The following is a 22,195-nucleotide window of genomic DNA, read 5'->3' on the forward strand; positions in this document are numbered from 1 at the left end:
TATATATATATACATATATACGACAGGCTTCTTTCAGTTTCCGTCTACCAAATCCACTCACAAGGGTTTTGGTCAGCCTGAGGCTATAGTAGAAGACACTTGCCCAAGGTGCCACGCAGTGGGACTGAACCCGAAACCATGTGGTTGGTAAGCAAGCTACCCTTTATTATTATTAATATTATATGTATATGCAAATTACATACATATATGTGCGTGTGTGTTTGGGCACTCACATAAAAGATCTGTAATATATATTGTAGTACTTTTGTTTTTTTCTTTTGCAGACCAAATGGCTAATCTCTCAACAGCTAGCAGGAGCAATGTTGTGGTCACTGGACTTAGACGATTTTAGCGACATGTGCGGTAAAGGAGCATTTCCACTAACCAAGGCCATCCGTTATACTCTTGACCACGATGTAGGACTTGTTACTACCACAGAATCTCCTACAACAAAAAGACCAAAAATTACAACTACTGCAGGTGCCACTTATGTTCACATGTCATATTACTTAGCAGCATATATTCTTACAGCTTATATCTTCTATTATAATATGTAAAGAATGATATCGGTTATGACATGGGAAGAAAATAGAGGAACAGCATCTCTAACATACTTATTTATAACAACCATGTCTTTACTTCATTGTGGTTTAATATCTGTAACTTTTAATTCGGTATTTTTAAAATGTTTTTATATATAAATATATAAATAAAAAAAAATCGTGTTTGACATTTTCTTTTCATCATCATCATCATTGTTGTCATCATTGTTGTCATCATCCACATCATCAACATCATCCACATTATCATCGTCATCATCATCGTTTTTGTCATTGTCATCGCCATCATCATCATCATTGTTGTCGTCATCCACATCATCACCATCATTGTCATCATCATCATCATCACCATCATCCTTATCGCCATCCACATCATCATCACTACCATCCACATCGTTGTCATTGTCATCATCATCATCCTTATCACCATCCACATCATCATCACTATCATCCACATCGTTGTCATCATCATCATCATCATCACCATCATCACTATCATTCACATCATCATCATCGTCATCATCATCATCATCCTTTTCGTCATCCACATCATCATCACCACCATCCACATTGTTGTCATCATCATCATCATCCTTGTTTCAATGCTCACTTTCCTGTGCTTGTATGAGTCAGTTGGAGTTTATTGAGACTGGTTTCTCACAGCCAGATGCCCTTCCTGTCACCAATTCTCACCCATTTTCAACCAAGGTAATATTTCCTTGTGGCCAGGGCAAGTTTTTGCAGAAAATTTGGAAATGAATGACAAAAGTTTGGACCAATTAAACTTTCACTTAAATTTTTTCTGTTGAAAACAATTATATTTTATCTAAAGATACTTGATTTAGGGTGCAAGGATGGCTGTATGGTTAAGGAGTTTACTTGCAACCATGTCACTCCAAGTTCAATTCCACTAATCAGCATCTACAATAATAAACTTGGGTTGATCAAATCCCATAGAGAAATTTTCTGTATGGAAGCCAGTCAGATGTTTGTGTTTGTGTGTGTGTGTGTGTATGTGTAAGTGCCATAAGCCCTCGAGTCATTTATGTCACCTAACAGACAATTAAAGATGAAGAACATGACCGTAACACTACCCTTCCTTGTCTGACCAAGCCATAATGAAAAAGTGTGAGGAGAGTCACAACTCATCAGAACGAATCTTAATGCTACTCATAAGGATATCAAGAAAAAGATTTGGAAGATTGAAAATGGTGACCTTTTTCTCAAAAATAACCAAAGTGATAGAAATGACAGAGAAAGTGGAAGGCTTCTACATTAATGCTACAAATAATAGCATGCTGACATTTGGTAGAAAGACCCCTTTTGATAGAAGATTCTGAGGGTTGCCCCCTCCAACTTTTTCTATCTGAAAGGGATTTTCAACTCAATATTTACATGTTGTTATTTATAGCTTTATCATCTACTTCAAGACCTACTATTCCAAAAAAAAGATTTCACGTTCACTTGAAAATTTATAAATTCATAAGATGTCATCCACCTTAATATTCATTTGTGGTAAATAAAGGATAGAATGTTTCCAGGTGAGACTTGTACCATCAAGAGCTGATGGACAGAAGTTTTCTTTGGTTTCATTTTCTGAAAATCTCTTTTTTAAGAATTACGGAGATGTACTTGCATAGCAAGTGACCTGATCTGAGATCGTGTGCTGGAATGAAAACAGATGCAGCACAGAGTTTTGTCAGTGAACAGGTTGCGGTCTCAAAGCGACGAAAATATTTTGACAAATTAAATTTAAACATTGAAGTGAATCTAACGGTTTTGTGTGTTTCTTAAATGGCTTATAAACACCTTCCATGCTGCAATTGTCTTTTTTAAGAACCATCTGCCATTGAGGCAGAAAGGTTGCCAGAAGAGGCCTCTTCAAATTGTCGATGTGTAGGACTGATAAATGGTTCTATTCACTGAGGAGTTGGCATTTGAGGTGGAAACAAAACATTTTTGTGAGAAGTTATATTCAGTAGTTTCTGTAACAAGCTGTGAAATTCAGACATGTCTGCATGAGTTTTATTCTCTCTGGCATAAAAGCTAGGAACATACTACTTAGTCAATAACTAGCAAGCTCATCCATCCTTACGTTTGTCTTCAAGTTCAAATTCTTCAGTGGTTGACTTTGCCTTTCATTCTGTCAGAGTCAATAAAATAAATACCAGTTGCACACTGGGGGCCAATGTAATCGCCTTGCCCCCTCCCACAAAATTACTGACCTTGAACCAAAACTTGAAACCAATTACAAGCAATCTCACTTCTTCTGTTGCACTAGGGAACCATTTTTATAGAATGGATTTGCTTCTTGTAAGATGATACATGAACACAACGAATGATAATTAATCAATGAAATTTATTAATCCTCTCAAACATTTATTCCCTCTTAAACATGGATGTACTGTTAGTGGGAATAAATATTACCCCTTGGCAATAGTGCCTCTGTCACTAATATATATTTCCGTTCGTGTCCATTGCCAGCCTCACCTGGCCCCCGTACCGGTGGCACGTAAAAGCACCATCCGCTCGTGTCCATTGCCAGCCTCGCCTGGTCCCCGTGCCGGTGGCATGTAAAAGCACCATTCGTTTGTGTCCGTTGCCAGCCTCGCCTGGCCCCCGTGCTGGTGGCACGTAAAAGCACCATCCGTTCGTGGCCGTTTGCCAGCTCCGTCTGGCACCTGTGCGGGTGGCACGTAAAAAGCACCCACTACACTCACGGAGTGGTTGGCGTTAGGAAGGGCATCCAGCCGTAGAAACACTGCCAGATCAGACTGGAGCCTGATGCAGCCTTCTGGCTTCACAGACCCCAGTTGAACCGTCCAACCCATGCTAGCATGGAAAGCGGACGCTAAATGATGATGATGATGATGATGATAACAAGCTGACTGATTGTGGCACCGATGCTGATCTGGTACTGATTTTCTGTAAATTGCTAGTCTGGAAGTAAGTCACTGCTATTTCTAGCAGTTGAGCGTCCATCACCAATGAGATCAAAATCATATGATCTGGTGATCTCTCTGCTGGAGTTGGTGGGGGTTTATCTCTCTGCTGGTGATATAAACAAACAAGCATGCATTCTGCACCAAAGGCCTGCATCAGAGTTTCTCTCATGGTATTCACTGCAGCAAAGTTTGTTCTAACAGAACATCCACATTTAAATGGGAATAAACATTATCTCTCAGTATTAATACTGTCTCTGCTGCATGGTTTAGTAGTTAGAGCATCGAGCTTATGATCGTGAGGTTGTGAGTTCGAATCCCGGACCAGGCTGTGTGTTGTGTTCTTGAGCAAGACATTTTATTTCATGTTGCTCCAGTTCACTCAGCTGTAGAAATGAATTGTGATGTCACTGGTGCCAAGCTGTATCAGCCTTTGCCTTTCCTTGGACAACATCAGAGGCATGGAGAGGGGAGGCTGGTATGCATGGGCAACTGCTCACCTTTCATAAACAACCTTGCCTGGACTTGTGCCTCAGAGGGTAACTTTCTAGGTGCAATCCTATGGTCAATCATCACCAAAGGGGGACTCAGCAACTGCTAATATTGCTAATCTTTTAGATATAGATAATATATAGATAATCGTTATATAGATGTATAGATGATCTTTTCTACTCTAGGCACAAAGCCTGAAATTTTGGAGGAGGGGGCCAGTCAATTAGATTGACCCCAGTATGCAACAGGTACTTAATTTATCCACCCCAAAAGGATGAAAGGCAAAGTCGACCTTGGCGGAATTTGAACTCAGAATGTAATGGTAGACGAAATACTGCTAAGCATTTTGCCCGGCTTGCTAACAATTCTGCCAGCTCACTGCCCTATAAGTCAGCACTATTAGTCTTAAAAATGGGACAAGTAGTCAGCAGTGGAGGCATCCAATTTCCAGATGGCCAGACATTAAAATCACTGAAAGGAGAGAATTATAAGTATCTAGGAGTATTAAATTTTGACAGAGGATGAGCTATAGAAATGAAAGTGAAAATTGAGCAAGTCAAAACTAAATGGCCTGAATCTAGTGAAGATTGGAAAAACTCAGTATTGCTACTTGGATATTCAGCAGCTTTTGAAGATTGGAAAATAGCTAAGTACCAGGAACCAGCCATTGAGTTACAGGGGCTTTGGAAAGTGTTGATAAAATGTACTCCTGATGCATTAGAAACTCTTCCTAAATATTTGAACAGATGGATAGAGGAAATAGGCAAAACCTAGTTTAGTGCTGCTCCAGAAAACAGTATTATTAGGGACAGCTAGGATACTTAGGAAGGTCCTTGGCATCTCAGATTACTTATTGGAGCCCAATGTTAGGAATTTTTTTCTGACTGTCTAATCTGTTGTGTGTTGTCATCATCATCATCATCATCGTCATTGTCATTGTCACCACCACCACCGCCGCCGTCATCATTTAACACCCGTTTTGGTGTGTGTGTGTGTGGTGGGGCTGCACCAGGTTCCAATCTGATTTGGCAAGGTTTCTACGGTTGTGTGTATATGAAATAATAATAATAATAATAATAATAATAATAATAATGCTTTCAAATTTTTGCCCAAGTCCAGCAATTTTGAGGGAGGGCTAAGTTGATTACATCGACCCCAGCACTCAAATGGCACTTATTTTATCAACCTCGAAAGGATGAAAAGCAAAATTGACCTCAACAGAATTTGAACACACAAGAAATGCTGCTAAGCATTTTGTCTGATGTGCTAACGATTCAACCAGCTCACCACCTTTATAATGATAATAATAATAATAATAAAGAAGTGAAATAGAACCAGTGTGTGTGTTTATTATAGGCATAATGACCCTCCTGAGTTACAACAAAATCTGTTTCAACTCATGGGTTCACATGAAATATCTTACAAACCAAATACAGAAACAAAACATTTGTATTTATCCAGATAGGATTGCTATTTAATTAATTTCATACTGTTGTTCATTCATTTCTTGTTATTCAATCAACACTTAGCTGGGCCAGCACATATTTAAGGTCATTATAAACAGAGTGTAGTAGAATTTGAAGTTGTGCAGGAAACTGTTGATAGAATATGAAATTACCCAAATATTTCACCACAGATTCTTTGCTTTGTTGTCTGTTACACACACACACGATATGTTGGTGAAATTTTTTAAAAAAGCTATATGTGTGTACGTATGTGTGTGTGTGTGTGTGTGTGGTGTATCTCTATGTGTGTGCATCATTGTGTTTGTGTATGTCCCAGTGACTTAGTAGTTCAGCAAAAGAGACCAACAGAATAAGCATCAGATACTAAAATAAAAAAATGTACTGGGGTCAATTTATTCGACTGATATCCTCTTATCATAGTGCTCCAGCATGGCCTCAGTCTAATAATTGAAACAAGTAAAAGAATAAAAGAATATATAAAGCAACACAGCACACATGACTTTTGGAAATAATTTATTCGCACTCAGAAGTATTGAAGCATTATCTTCATAGGCATAGGTGTGGCTGTGTGGTAAGTAGCTTGCTTATCAACCACATTAGTTTTAGTAGTCAACACTGGATTAACCATTAAGCAAAATAAGCAGATGCTTAGGGCATCAAGAGAAACAAGAGCACCACAGAAATGGTAAATAGTTTATAGCACAAAAGAAATCATTTTGAACTTGGTAAAATAATATATTTGGGGATGTATTACATAAGATTAATTATGAAGATCTGATCAAAGACTTTGCAATTAAAAAAAAAAGAGAACTTTTCAAATATAAATAAAGTGGAAGTATACAAAAATAAAATCAGTATTTTCAATCTTATTCTTAGCTTTGCTTTATTTTGAAAAATAGAAATTTTATTTTATGGTTTATTATTGTTTATATTTTGAATTACATATATATAGGAGCACTAAAATCTTTTAAATGTTTAAAACCCCTGTAGATCTTAATCTGCCCTAGCGATAGTAGTAGTGTGGAAGCACTCCGTCGGTTACGACGATGAGGGTTCCGGTTGATCCGATCAATGGAACAGCCTGCTCGTGAAATTAACGTGTAAGTGGCTGAGCACTCCACAGACACGTGTACCCTTAACGTAGTTCTCGGGGATATTCAGCGTGACACAGAGAGTGACAAGGCTGGCCCTTTGAAATACAGGTACAACAGAAAAAGGAAGTAAGAGTGAGAGAAAGTTGTGGTGAAAGAGTACAGCAGGGATCACCACTATCCCTGCCGGAGCCTCGTGGAACTTTAGGTGTTTTCGCTCAATAAACACTCACAACACCCGGTCTGGGAATCGAAACCGCGATCCTACGACCGCGAGTCCGCTGCCCCAACCACTGGGCCATTGCGCCTCCGATAGTAGTAGTAGTAGCAGCAGTAGTAATAGTTGTTGTTTAGCTCCATGTTGGCTTTAATCAAGCAGTTCTATGATAGAATGTATTCCAGACATGACCTTCCAACTTACTGTTCTTTTGTGTTTTATTCTGTGTACTATGCATGCACTTTTGACCTTCATTGCTGTCTTAATTTGCTACTTTCTGCCTCCTCTTCTACACGTTCTCCCAACGACTTGTAGTGCACCTGGGCACCAGTGGCGGCTCGTTGTTTAGCCTTAGACTTGTGAGGATTCTTCTCACAAAATTCCCACCAATTTGCAGCCACAATGATTATCAATTTTACCATGGCAATTTTAGGGCTTTCTTTTATAATCAACGGCCATATAAACTGACTAAATGCTTTGTAATTATTCAGTGTTTGATAATCTTCTGCACAGAATTCTACATCAACATTATTTAATCCATATTCAGCACAAATTTCATCAGATGTTTGTTTCTGCTTATCTTGTGTGCCTTAGCCTTTTCCTTTCTCTCTTCAGGAGATATTTTTTCAGTCTTGTGGTCAGATTGTTGAATAGCTGCTGAGTTGCTATCTTTACTGACTTTGCTGCCGCTATCCATGGCCGCAGTATTTTCTTTTTCTTTTTTGACCGTTTCTTCTTTTCAGTGGCATCTTTAGATTTCTTCTTTTTTGATTTTATTTCTGTGACAAAGCACACAGTTCTATACAAGGATTTTTGTATTTTTTAATAAACTAGGGGATGGCTACTGACATTAAGCTTAAGGATTATAAAATGTACAAGTATAAAGAAAGAATTAAAGAAAAACAGGACTCATTATATTGAATGTTAACGATAATATCAAGTGGAAATAGGGGGTGTTGAAAGTTCCACAGTGCCTACACACGAGCCACTACTGCTGAGCACTGTATTCAATAACTCTTTACTCTCTTTTACTCTTTTACTTGTTTCAGTCATTTGACTGCGGCCATGCTGGAGCACCGCCTTTAGTCGAGCAAATCAACCCCGAGACTTATTCTTTGTAAGCCCAGTACTTATTCTATCGGTCTGCTTTTTGCTGAACCGCTAAGTGATGAGGACATAAACACACCAGCATCGGTTGTCAAGCAATGCTAAGGGGACAAACACAGACACACAAACACACACACATACATACATATATATATACATATACACGACAGGCTTCTTTCAGTTTCCGTCTACCAAATCCACTCACAAAGCATTGGTCGGCCCGTGGCTATAGCAGAAGACACTTGCCCAAGATGCCACGCAGTGGGACTGAACCTGGAACCATGTGGTTGGTTAGCAAGCTACTTACCATACAAAGCACATTTTTTTTTTTTGAGCTTCAAAACTTTATTTTATCTAATATAGTTTTTAGAAAAGAAAGACAAAGAAAAAAAAAAAAACACAGAAAAAAAGTAAAAGGGGAGAAAAAAGAGGAGAGAGAGGGAAAAGACATCACTGCAGTACCTAGTGCTTAAATTGGTTGCACACCACAAGGTTCAACGGAACCTACTGAAGCAAACCAGCAGACTTGCAGAATTACCTCGGGCGATGGTGAGGCTAAGGTGCTGGAAAAGCCATATGCGCCCTCACGGGCATCACAGGACACCTCGGTGAAGCGAGCTGCAAAAGATATAAAATTTCGATATTCTCTTTCTTTCTCCCCACCCCTTATTTTCTACCTCTTTTCTTTCAAACGAAGAATTTTGTCTCAAACAGCGAAAAAGGTTATCCCACTTCTTAACTCGTTTTTTGGATGGTAGAACGTAATTTGTCGTCTGCTTCAATAACACCACCTGTTCTTTGGTGCCTTTAACAAAGTCTATTTTGGGGTAAGTATTTGGGAACAGGTGCACGGTTTCAGAACGCCTTCTTCAAACCTGTCTTGGAAGTCCGACAACAGGTCATAGGCATCGCCGTTCTCTTCCAAGCACACACACAAGCTATCTCAGGCCACAATTAGTCAGTGGCACAGCTAGAGTGCATGCCGCCCGGGGCAGCCTTTGCGTTTGCTCCCAACTCTGGACCCCAACAGCATGTACAGTAGACCCTAAAATGCCACCACGCTGAAAACGTCGCTAGACACGGACTACCTCCACCTCCTCCTCCATTGCACGCCTCCTAGCTACGCTTCTGTGATTAGTTTCCTTGGTTTGTGTTATTGACATCTCTACAGGGCGGCGAGCTGGCAGAATCATTAGCACGCTGGGCGAAATGCGTAGCTGTATTTCGTCTGCTGTTACGTTCTGAGTTCAAATTCCGCCGAGATCAACTTTGCCTTTCATCCTTTCGGAGTCGATAAATTAAATACCAGTTACGCACTGGGGTCGAGGTAATCGACTTAATACCTTTGTCTGTCCTTGTTTGTCCTCTCTGTGTTTAGCCCCTTGTGGGTAATAAAGAAATAGGCATTTCGTCTGCCGTTATGTTCTGAGTTCAAATTCCGCCGAGGTCGACTTTGCCTTTCATCTTTTCGGGGTCGATAAATTAAGTACCAGTTACGCACTAGGGGTCGATGTAATCGACTTAATACCTTTGTCTGTCCTTGTTTGTCCCGTCTATGTTTAGCCCCTTGTGGGCAATAAAGAAATTAGAATCGTTAACGTGTCGAACAGAATGCTTAGCGGAATTTCTTCCAGCTTTTAACATCTGTCCTTTCGCAGTTGATAAAGCAATGCAATCCATGTAATCTCCTAGTTCCTACTCCATCCAATTTCAGGTGTTCTGTTACAAAAAGAATTAAGTGCTTTGAATTATCTCCCCTGTTGGGAAACCGCATTTTGTTTACTCCAGTATTATTTTCATCACCTGTCATCGTTTATATAAGTGTCAGTTCTGATCAACACAATCATGATTTTGAAATTAATTTTCTATTTGAATTTTTAAAAATTGAATCTCAAATCTCAGAATGTGTAAAGGTAAGGGACTTGTGTTATATTTATATATCAACTTTCACATTTATATCTTTCCAAATGCTTCGCACACGACACTTGAACGATTAGGTCAGATTAAAGCATGCTTCTTCAAAGATTAGTTTGAATTTAATCAGTCGAGGATTTATATCTACAAACATTATCAATGCAATTAATTTACACTTCAACCCAAAAGTCTAAGCGTTAGTTAGTTATTGGTTTCAGAAGAAATAATGTGATCAGTACACAAAATATAGGAGTTGAAACACAACTGCAGAAAACTTACTTCCTCCCTCCAAAAACTTATCAATTTTCTTTACCTCTGTGGAGTGTATGTTTGAACATATTTATAAATTTGTGCTCGAGATATCCAGTATTCCCAGAAAATTTCAATATTAGTATTTATTTTCCACAGTATTTTGTAATTTCGCGTCCTATTCCTTCCTTCTGAGGTAATGATAGCTGTTCCCAAACCCTGTCTATATTTTTATGTTTCCAGTATACATTAAAGATTAATAAACTAATTTTTTAAAACTCGGCTTTTTAAAATTAAACGATCAAACTGCATTTCTGTTCATGCTTAACATAATTTGTCTTTAATACAGAAATCTTTAAAAGAACTTAAAAGATCAATGATCTGTTTCGGATAGTCCATGCCAGTCATGTAGTTATTACAGTTGCTAAAATATATCCGATCAACTCGGATCCCCTATTTTATCACATAATAATTTTCTGTGACCCATTTCATAAGTCAATTTTTCCCCTCTGATACCAATAGCAACCATCCCATATATATACACACACTTACATATGCGAAAATCTACGTGGAAGCCTCTAAATGGTCACTCTAGCTGAAAAAAAAAACAGCAGCTAAATACCCATTAAATAAGACTCTACTCTCTTAAAAACTGAAGGACACCATGCGTGATGTATTTTGAATAAAAATAGAATAAATTGGAACACCTTTAGTCAGCTCTATCCGAGTTGATCCCGGCAATGATAACTGATGGAAACGTCTTCCTATGCTTTGCAGCCATGTGGTCTTGGATTCAGTCTCATTTCGCGGCATCTTGGGTAAGTGTCGTCTACTATAACCCCGGGCCACCCTATGCCTTGTGAGTTAATTTCGTTGTCGGAAGCTTATCATATATATCAGTGATTCCCAAGGTGGGGCGTACGCCCCACTGGTGGGGCCTGAGAAAATTCAGGTGGGGCGCGGGGCATAGACGTGGGCTGTGAAAATATTTGTACATGACGAGTGGTATATGACGAGGTGGGGCGTAAAAACTTTTGCTATGAAAAAGTGGGGCGCCGGGAAAAAAGGTTGGGAAACACTGATATATATGTAATTGGGTACTACTTAAGAACAGTGGTCCCGGTGCGCGCACTCGCGTACTCGCGCATCCGCTCTAGCCAGTCGTGACTAGTCGATCCGACAACGACTACCTAGCAAAGTAAATAAAACACAAAATAAATAAATTTTTTTTACACCAAGTAAATAATTTTGGTTAAACAAAGTAAATAAAAGACAAAACCACAAAGTAAATAATTTTTTTAAACAAAGCAAATAAAACAAAAATACAAAGTAAGGATCGACTAGTCATGACTAGCTAGCGCGGATGCGCGAGCACGCGTGTGCGCGCACCGGGACCACTTTTCTTAAGTAGTACCATGTAATTGTATGTCTGTATTATGTATGTATATATTTGAGTTTGTCTTCCACTACTTGACAACAGGTGCTGATTTGTTTACGTACCTGTTTCTTAGTTGTTTGGCAAAACAGTCCGATAGAATAAGTACCAGACTTTAAAAAAAAAAATGTGTTGATTTGTTCGACTGAATCCTCCAAGGCGTGCCCCAGCATGGCCAGAGTCCAATGACTGAAACAAATACAAGATAGACATTATTGATTAGGAAAGACGGACCAATTTCAGTTCTAATGTAATTTCTACCCGTCAGTGTTGACCCTGGATGTAATTGTAGTTATTACTGTTGTTTACCCCAGAGGTGCTTCAGTCCTGACCATTTGTCTTATCCAATGCATCCTTTCCATTTTTAAGACAGTTGTGTGTAAAGGAAGAGTGGTTTGATCGTCATTTTCAGTAGGGTGTACTGTCACATAGAGGTCTATCAAATTTACTCAAAAAGGCATTAGATAGCCTGGGGCTACAGTAGAAGACACTTGCCCTAAGCAGTATGCAGTAGGATCGAACCTGAAACCATGTGATTTCTATATGAATCTTAGTTTAAGTTGTAAGCCTCCAATGTGTATCAATGTTAACACACAACATGCCATCTCAGCTAAATATAAAGTGTTCATACCTATCTACTTCAGATGGTAGCTCTATACCCCCAAGGTGTCAGTCACGCTGGCCAAAGTGCACTCACAGACTTTCTTATTTCTTTATTGCCCACAAGGTGCTAAACATAGAGGGAACAAACAAGGACAGACAAAGGGATTAAGTCGATTACATCGACCACTAGTGCGTAACTGGTACTTAATTTATCGACCCCGAAAGGATGAAAGGCAAAGTCGACCTTGGCGGAATTTGAACTCAGAACGTAACGGCAGATGAAATACCTATTTCTTTATTGCCCACAAGGGGCTAAACATAGAGGGGACAAACAAGGACAGACAAAGGGATTAAGTCGATTACATCAACCCCAGTGCGTAAATGGTACTTAATTTATCGACCCCGAAAGGATGAAAGGCAAAGTCGACCTCGGCGGAATTTGAACTGAGAACGTAACGGCAGATGAAATACCTATTTCTTTATTGCCCACAAGAGGCTAAACATAGAGGGGACAAACAAGGACAGACAAAGGGATTAAGTCAATTACATCAACCCCTAGTGCGTAACTGGTACTTAGTTTATCGACCCCGAAAGGATGAAAGGTAAAGTCAACCTCGGCGGAATTTGAACTCAGAACGTAACGGCAGACGAAACACCGCTAAGCATTTCACCAGGCGTGCTAACGATTCTGCCAGTTCACCGCCGTAACAGACTTTCTAAAGATTCTAGTTTTGCTCATGCAAGCTAAATTTCTCTGTGATGTGATTTAATTTGAGTGTAAATATGTAAAAGCCAATCACATCCAGAATGCATATGATCCCACCTCATTTATATGTAATTAGGCACAGGCATGGCTGTGTGATTAAGAGGTCTGTTTTTGAACTAGTTTACAATCCCACAACTTAGTTTGATACAAAGGGACTGATAGAATAAACGATGGCAGGCTTTAAAAATATATTGTAAACTAGAGATCAATGACATTTGAAGTACATAACCCACCTCATTTATATGTCTCCCTCTCTCTCTCTCTCTCTCTCTCTCTCTCTCTCTCTCTATATATATATATATATATATATATATAATATATATATATATATATATATATATAGTCAATAATAAAAGGGTAAAATTAATTAATTATTAATTATCAATTTTACCAAGTAGTGTTCAGTATGTAAAAAGACCATTTATGGTATATTTAAAACATTACGTTATATAATTAGGGTTTAGTAAAATAATTTACTTTACCACACACCGAATTTTTAGAAATAGCAGCCCAAAAATTTTAGCTATTTCTTCTACTATAAGAAAAGTCTCTGGACAATGTATACTCAAAAATAATTCACGCAGGTATATATATATATATATATATATATATATATATATTATATATATATATATATATGTATGTGTATATATATATATATGTATGTGTATATATATGTTATTAGCTAAGCTAAGATACCATGTGCATTACTCAAGATGTAATTATCTTTGCTTCAGCGACTGTATTCATGAGCATATATAAAGTGGATATGCAGGGTAGATACATTTTGAGATAATGTTTTATATTGGGCGTTAGGAAGGGCATCCAGCCGTAGAAACACTGCCAGATTTGACTGGGCCTGATGAAGCCTTCTGGCTTCACAGACCCCAGTAGAACCGTCCAACCCATGCTAGCATGGAAAACGGACGCTAAATGATGATGATGATGATGATGATGATTGCCTACACTGCTTGACTGTTTACTTATTTCATCAAACCAAAACAACTAAAAGCAGAACAATGCATTTGATCTCAAAATGTAAAGTCATGTAACCCGATATAGTAACACATTGGTTATGCTCTGTTGATTGTTTTTTTCAATTCACCATCTCTTAAAATATATCCTGTATCTCTTACCTTTTACTTGTTTCTGTCATTGGCCTGTTGCCATGCTGGAGCATCAAATGCAAGGGATAAGTGGAACAAATTGACCCCAGTTTTTTTATGCTTTTATTCTTTGACTTGTCTCAAAGGTGGCGAGCTGGCAGAAATTTTAGCATGCCGGGCAAAATGCTTAGCAGTATTTCATCTGTCTTTACGTTCTGAGTTCAAATTCTGCTGAGGTTGACTTTGCTTTTCAAACTTTCGGGGTCGATTATTAAGTACCATTTGTGTACTGGGGTCGATCTTTGTGTTTGACTGGTACCCTCTCCAAAGATTCTGGGCCTTGTGCCTAAAATAGAAAAGATTCTTTGACTTGTCTCAGTCATTAGACTGTGGCCATGCTGGGGCACCACATTGAAAATGCTTTAGTTGAATGAATTGACCCCTTTACTTGCTTTTATTTTAATGCCTGGTACTTATTGTATCGGTCTCTTTTACTGAATTGCTAAGTTACAGTGATGTGAACACACCAAAACTGGTTGTCAAGCAGTGGTGAAGAGACAGACACAAAGACACACACACACACACACACATATATGTTGGGCTTCTTTCAGTTTCCATCTACCAAATCCACTCACAAGGTTTTGGTTGCCCCAAAGCTAAGGTAAGAAGACAATTGCACAGGGTGCCATGCAGCAGGACTGAACCAGAAACTGCGTGGTTTTGAGGCAAGCTTCTTACCACATAGCCACACCTGTGCCTATAGTACTTGTATTGTTTTTAAAGTCTAGTATTTGTTCTATTAGTTACTTTTGCTGAACTGATGGCGATATATAAAAAAGAAACAAAAAACTGACAGCAGTTATCAGGCAGTAGAGGAGGACAAACACAAAAATACACACACACACACAGATGTGTGTGTGTGTATATGTGTATGTATATATATATATAAGAAATAGAAAACGAAACAATAATAAATTCAATTCAATTTAAATATTTTATACAAACAAATGACATCTCATAAATATATATATGTGTGTATATATATATATATATATATATAATACAAATAAGAAAATGGAAAAACAAATTTAGTTTGTTCATCAACTTTTGGATATTAGAATGTTGGATTATTTATTCATTTAACAAAATGAGAACCTAATAGCATATTAATTATATATATATATATATAATATATATATATATATATATATTATGTATATGTATGTATATATATATATATATTATATATATATATATATATACAGTTCAAAACGTAAAACATTTTGTCATTTTCCTGAGCGTCAAACTAATACACCTGCTTGTTGTTCATACACCTGTCTTCGTCTTTTATTTTTCTGTAAATTTCAACTATATAATATATATATATATACACACACATCACCATGTGCATATTTTATATCCTCATTGATTTTAATATGGACAACGTAAAAAACACCCACTACACTCCGCGGAATGGTTGGCGTTAGGAAGGGCATCCAGCCGTAGATACACTGCCAAATCTGACTGGGCCGGATGAAGCCTTCCGGCTTCACAGACCCCAGTTAAACCGTCAACCCATGCTAGCATGGAAAACGGACGCTAAATGATGATGATGATGATGATGATGATACAACCTTGCAAGTACATCATCATCATTTAACGTCGCTTTCCGTTTATGCATTTATATATTTTTATATTTTTATATTACATCATGCATATATGAGTACACTTATTATGCTGTGAAGTATTCCGATGCTTTGAAATATGTTGAGTAAATATGACCTTTGAAATTTGCTCTCTCTTTCTTGGCTTTATATATATATATATATACACACACATACACATATACACACACAGAGGGATGACACTACTGGGTGGACATCCAATAAGCTAAATGTAGACCCCATATGGTCTGACCACTAAGAAAAATTGTTCTCAAGAAAATTCTGCGCCTATATATATATATATCCCATAAATAATGTGGTGTTTTATACTTTTAATTTTCAAAATTAAGAAAAGCAAAGCTCTTTTTAAATTTAAAATATACCCTCCTTCATTTTGTACAATGCTCTTCCATCTATATGATAGACTTGCAGGGCTCCTCTTCCAAAATTTTCTCTTGTCCGTGACGAAATATACTCCTCCAGTACTGTTCTGATCTCGTCTACAGAATTCATATTTTTTCTGTCCAAATGATTTTGAAGACTGTGAAAGGATAATCAGATGGGGTGTAACGGGCAGAAGTCTTGCTTCCATTGCATTCAAACTTCACCATTCAACTGTAACAGTGTGTGTGTGTGAATATATACACACAAAGAGATCTATATAGGCGCAGGAGTGGCTGTGTGGTAAGTAGCTTGCTAACCAACCACATGGTTCCGGGTCCAGTCCCACTGTGTGGCATCTTGGGCAAGTGTCTTCTGCTATAGCCCCGGGCCGACCAATGCCTTGTGAGTGGATTTGGTAGACGGAAACTGAAAGAAGCCTGTCGTATATATGTATATATATATGTGTGTGTGTATATGTTTGTGTGTCTGTGTTTGTCCCCCTAGCATTGCTTGACAACCGATGCTGGTGTGTTTACGTCCCCGTCCTAGCGGTTCGGCAACAAAACTGATAGAATAAGTACTGGGCTTACAAAGAATTAGTCCCGGGGTCAATTTGCTCGACTAAAGGCGGTGCTCCAGTATGGCCGCAGTCAAATGACTGAAACAAGTAAAAGAGTAAAAGAGAGTATATGAACATACATGCATATATGCATAACAGTTTAAATAGTAGCTGCTGTACAAATGCATATATGTATGCGTGCGCATACAATCATATATTTGTTTAACAGTTATGGTCAAAATTATATTTATACAAGCGATTCTAAATTTTTGCATTGTGAATTTGAAACCTTCAGAATCTGGAAAAGCAAGTTAAATTCCTATTTCTTTATTGCCCACAAGGGGCTAAACACAGAGGGGACAAACAAGGAAAGACAAAGTGATTAAGTCGATTACATCGACCCCAGTGCGTAACTGGTACTTAATTTATCGACCCCGAAAGGATGAAAGGCAACGTCGACCTCAGCGGAATTTGAACTGAGAACGTAACGGCAGATGAAATACCTATTTCTTTATTGCCCACAAGAGGCTAAACATAGAGGGGACAAACAAGGACAGACAAAGGGATTAAGTCAATTACATCAACCCCTAGTGCGTAACTGGTACTTAGTTTATCGACCCCGAAAGGATGAAAGGTAAAGTCAACCTCGGCGGAATTTGAACTCAGAACGTAACGGCAGACGAAACACCGCTAAGCATTTCACCAGGCGTGCTAACGATTCTGCCAGTTCACCGCCGTAACAGACTTTCTAAAGATTCTAGTTTTGCTCATGCAAGCTAAATTTCTCTGTGATGTGATTTAATTTGAGTGTAAATATGTAAAAGCCAATCACATCCAGAATGCATATGATCCACCTCATTTATATGTAATTAGGCACAGGCATGGCTGTGTGATTAAGAGGTCGGTTTTTGAACTAGTTTACAATCCCACAACTTAGTTTGATACAAAGGGACTGATAGAATAAACGATGGCAGGCTTTAAAAATATATTGTAAACTAGAGATCAATGACATTTGAAGTACATAACCCACCTCATTTATATGTCTCCCTCTCTCTCTCTCTCTCACTCTCTCCTCTCTCTCTCTCTCTATATATATATATATATATATATATATATATATATATAGTCAATAATAAAAGGGTAAAATTAATTAATTATTAATTATCAATTTTACCAAGTAGTGTTCAGTATGTAAAAAGACCATTTATGGTATATTTAAAACATTACGTTATATAATTAGGGTTTAGTAAAATAATTTACTTTACCACACACCGAATTTTAGAAATAGCAGCCCAAAAATTTTAGCTATTTCTTCTACTATAAGAAAAGTCTCCTGGACAATGTATACTCAAAAATAATTCACGCAGGTATATATATATATATATATATATATATATAATATATATATATATATATATATATGTATGTGTATATATATATATATGTATGTGTATATATATATGTTATTAGCTAAGCTAAGATACCATGTGCATTACTCAAGATGTAATTATCTTTGCTTCAGCGACTGTATTCATGAGCATATATAAAGTGGATATGCAGGGCAGATACATTTTGAGATAATGTTTTATATTGCCTACACTGCTTGACTGTTTACTTATTTCATCAAACCAAAACAACTAAAAGCAGAACAATGCATTTGATCTCAAAATGTAAAGTCATGTAACCCGATATAGTAACACATTGGTTATGCTCTGTTGATTGTTTTTTTCAATTCACCATCTCTTAAAATATATCCTGTATCTCTTACCTTTTACTTGTTTCTGTCATTGGCCTGTTGCCTTGCTGGAGCAAATGCAAGGGATAAGTGGAACAAATTGACCCCAGTTTTTTTATGCTTTTATTCTTTGACTTGTCTCAAAGGTGGCAAGCTGGCAGAAATTTTAGCATGCCGGGCAAAATGCTTAGCAGTATTTCATCTGTCTTTACGTTCTGAGTTCAAATTCTGCTGAGGTTGACTTTGCTTTTCAAACTTTCGGGGTCGATTATTAAGTACCATTTGTGTACTGGGGTCGATCTTTGTGTTTGACTGGTACCCTCTCCAAAGATTCTGGGCCTTGTGCCTAAAATAGAAAAGATTCTTTGACTTGTCTCAGTCATTAGACTGTGGCCATGCTGGGGCACCACATTGAAAATGCTTTAGTTGAATGAATTGACCCCTTTACTTGCTTTTATTTTAATGCCTGGTACTTATTGTATCGGTCTCTTTTACTGAATTGCTAAGTTACAGTGATGTGAACACACCAAAACTGGTTGTCAAGCAGTGGTGAAGAGACAGACACAAAGACACACACACCAGTTACACCATCTACAACCACAATGTTGTGTGTGTGTAATATTGTAATGTAGAATATATATATAAGAAATAGAAAACGAAACCATAATAAATTCAATTGCAATTTAAATATTTTATACAAACAAATTACATCTCATAAATATATAAGTTGTGTGTATATAAAATAATATATATATAATAACAAATAAAAAATGGAAAAACAAATTTAGTGTTGTTATATCAACTTTATATGATATTAGAAATGTGGATTATTTATTCATTTAACAAAATGAGAACCTTAATATATATTAATTATATATAAATATTATATATATTATATATATAATATTTAGTGTATCATGGATATTAATATTATTATATATATATATATATATTAATATATATATATATATATATATATATATATATATATATATATACAGGTTCAAAACGTAAAACATTTTGTCATTTTCCTGAGCGTCAAACTAATACACCTGCTTGTTGTTCATACACCTGTCTTCGTCTTTTATTTTTCTGTAAATTTCAACTATATATATATATATATATATACACACACATTCACCATGTGCATATTTTAATATCCTCATTGATTTTAATATGGACAACGTAAAAAACACCCACTACACTCGCGGAATGGTTGGCGTTAGGAAGGGCATCCAGCCGTAGATACACTGCCAAATCTGACTGGGCCTGATGAAGCCTTCCGGCTTCACAGACCCCAGTTAAACCGTCCAACCCATGCTAGCATGGAAAACGGACGCTAAATGATGATGATGATGATGATGATGATACAACCTTGCAAGTACGTTTATGCATTTATATATTTTTATATTTTTATATTACATCATGCATATATGAGTACACTTATTATGCTGTGAAGTATTCCGATGCTTTGAAATATGTTGAGTAAATATGACCTTTGAAATTTGCTCTCTCTTTCTTGGCTTTATATATATATATATATATACACACACATACACATATACACACACAGAGGGATGACACTACTGGGTGGACATCCAATAAGCTAAATGTAGACCCCATATGGTCTGACCACTAAGAAAAATTGTTCTCAAGAAAATTCTGCGCCTATATATATATATCCCATAAATAATGTGGTGTTTTATACTTTTAATTTTCAAAATTAAGAAAAGCAAAGCTCTTTTTAAATTTAAAATATACTCTCCTTCATTTTGTACAATGCTCTTCCATCTATATGATAGACTGCAGGGCTCCTCTTCCAAAATTTTCTCTTGTCCGTGACGAAATATACTCCTCCAGTACTGTTCTGATCTCGTCTACAGATTCATATTTTTCTGTCCAAATGATTTTGAAGACTGTGAAAGGATAATCAGATGGGGTGTAACGGGCAGAAGTCTTGCTTCCATTGCATTCAAACTTCACCATTCAACTGTAACAGTGTGTGTGTGTGAATATATACACACAAAGAGATCTATATAGGCGCAGGAGTGGCTGTGTGGTAAGTAGCTTGCTAACCAACCACATGGTTCCGGGTCCAGTCCCACTGTGTGGCATCTTGGGCAAGTGTCTTCTGCTATAGCCCCGGGCCGACCAATGCCTTGTGAGTGGATTTGGTAGACGGAAACTGAAAGAAGCCTGTCGTATATATGTATATATATATATGTGTGTGTGTATATGTTTGTGTGTCTGTGTTTGTCCCCCCTAGCATTGCTTGACAACCGATGCTGGTGTGTTTACGTCCCCGTCACCTAGCGGTTCGGCAACAAAGACTGATAGAATAAGTACTGGGCTTACAAAGAATTAGTCCCGGGGTCAATTTGCTCGACTAAAGGCGGTGCTCCAGTATGGCCGCAGTCAAATGACTGAAACAAGTAAAAGAGTAAAAGAGAGTATAGAACATACATGCATATATGCATAACAGTTTAAATAGTAGCTGCTGTACAAATGCATATATGTATGCGTGCGCATACAATCATATATTTGTTTAACAGTTATGGTCAAAATTATATTTATACAAGCGATTCTAAATTTTTGCATTGTGAATTTGAAACCTTCAGAATCTGGAAAAGCAAGTTAAATTCCTATTTCTTTATTGCCCACAAGGGGCTAAACACAGAGGGGACAAACAAGGAAAGACAAAGTGATTAAGTCGATTACATCGACCCCAGTGCGTAACTGGTACTTAATTTATCGACCCCGAAAGGATGAAAGGCAACGTCGACCTCGGCGGAATTTGAACTGAGAACGTAACGGCAGATGAAATACCTATTTCGGCAGACGAAATACGGCTACGCATTTCGCCCGGCGTGCTAACGTTTCTGCCAAATTCCTTAACGCTTCTCGTTCTACTTGCCTTGCCATGAACGGTAACTAAGTAAAACTGTATGCATGAGTTCCCTCCCTTGATCTGTTTTTTTTTTAAAATCAATATATGATGAAGTTCTGTTTGAGAACAACGTTATAACGAGTGCATCAATGAGATAAACTTAACACGTGTGTGTTTACATCTTTGCACGCTTATTCGAAATTAATGTTGCTTGGGTGGTGTTGGCAATTCTATCAATAACTTATTCGTTTGTTTCTTGTTTTCGAAGCCGTGTGGAATAAGAGATCCGTTCGTTATTAAAAACAAGTAGTGTTTAGTGTTAGGAGGGGATCATCCGACTGTAAAAGAATAACATATTTGTCAAACTCCACTTTGATTTTCTCCACAAAACTTAACCTCACTCGGGTTTTCCATAAAAACCTGCGTCCACCACGAGTGTGGTAAGTAGCTTGCTTACCAACCACATGGTTCCGGGTTCAGTATGGAAAAGTGTCTTGCTTTTGGTAAGATATGCAATATTTGTAAGATGAAGAACCATATTCAGTCTTGCTTCCTGTTTTCTAAGGAGACATTTGAGAAAGGGAATGAAGTTGATACTGATGCAGGTAGTGACCAGGAATTGAGCCATGCCTTCTACATGGGGAGCAGTGATGGCAACTCATGAACCTCCCTTAAATTAAAAGATACTGAAATACAGATACAAGCATGTCCGTCACTAAGGGGCTGCACTGGATAGCACTGTCCCCTCAACCATTCAGTATTATATCCTTAAATTTACAGTGATACACTTGTTTCAAAACTCCACTTTAGCATTATTACAAATTAGTGCCCCCAGGCATCAAAGTCTAGTGATGGGCCTGGATGTAAGAAGAAATTAGCAGCAACATAACCGTTATTCTCAAAGAATAGTTTGATAAAACTAGGGTCTTTCAATGTGGAATCTTGCAATGCTTGCATCAAACAGTTTGATTGTTTGGGAAACAAACTGTTGGGGTAGTCTGAAACTGTATTTCAGGTA

At 37.5% G+C, this 22,195-nt stretch overlaps 2 protein-coding genes across 5 annotated transcripts in view; both read left to right on the top strand.

The window, feature by feature from the left end:
• LOC115215821 (chitinase-3-like protein 1) overlaps positions 1–720 on the top strand; it is a 93,867-nt gene extending 93,147 nt beyond the window's left edge. For all 4 annotated transcript variants that reach the window (XM_036506036.1, XM_029785138.2, XM_036506035.1 and 1 more), the window contains exon 8: positions 285–720. In XM_036506036.1, coding sequence (XP_036361929.1) covers positions 285–557 — 273 coding nt within the window. In that variant the 3' untranslated portion in view covers positions 558–720. The remainder of the gene's footprint in view (positions 1–284) is intronic.
• An 8,845-nt stretch (positions 721–9,565) lies between these two features.
• The window catches only part of LOC115215849 (solute carrier family 40 member 1-like), a 43,291-nt gene continuing 30,661 nt past the window's right edge, over positions 9,566–22,195 (top strand). The window contains exon 1 of the transcript XR_005000702.1: positions 9,566–9,788. The gene's annotated coding sequence lies outside the window, so the exon portion shown is untranslated. The remainder of the gene's footprint in view (positions 9,789–22,195) is intronic.

Source organism: Octopus sinensis, linkage group LG9 (genome assembly GCF_006345805.1).
Source record: "Octopus sinensis linkage group LG9, ASM634580v1, whole genome shotgun sequence".
Classification (NCBI taxonomy): domain Eukaryota; kingdom Metazoa; phylum Mollusca; class Cephalopoda; order Octopoda; family Octopodidae; genus Octopus; species Octopus sinensis.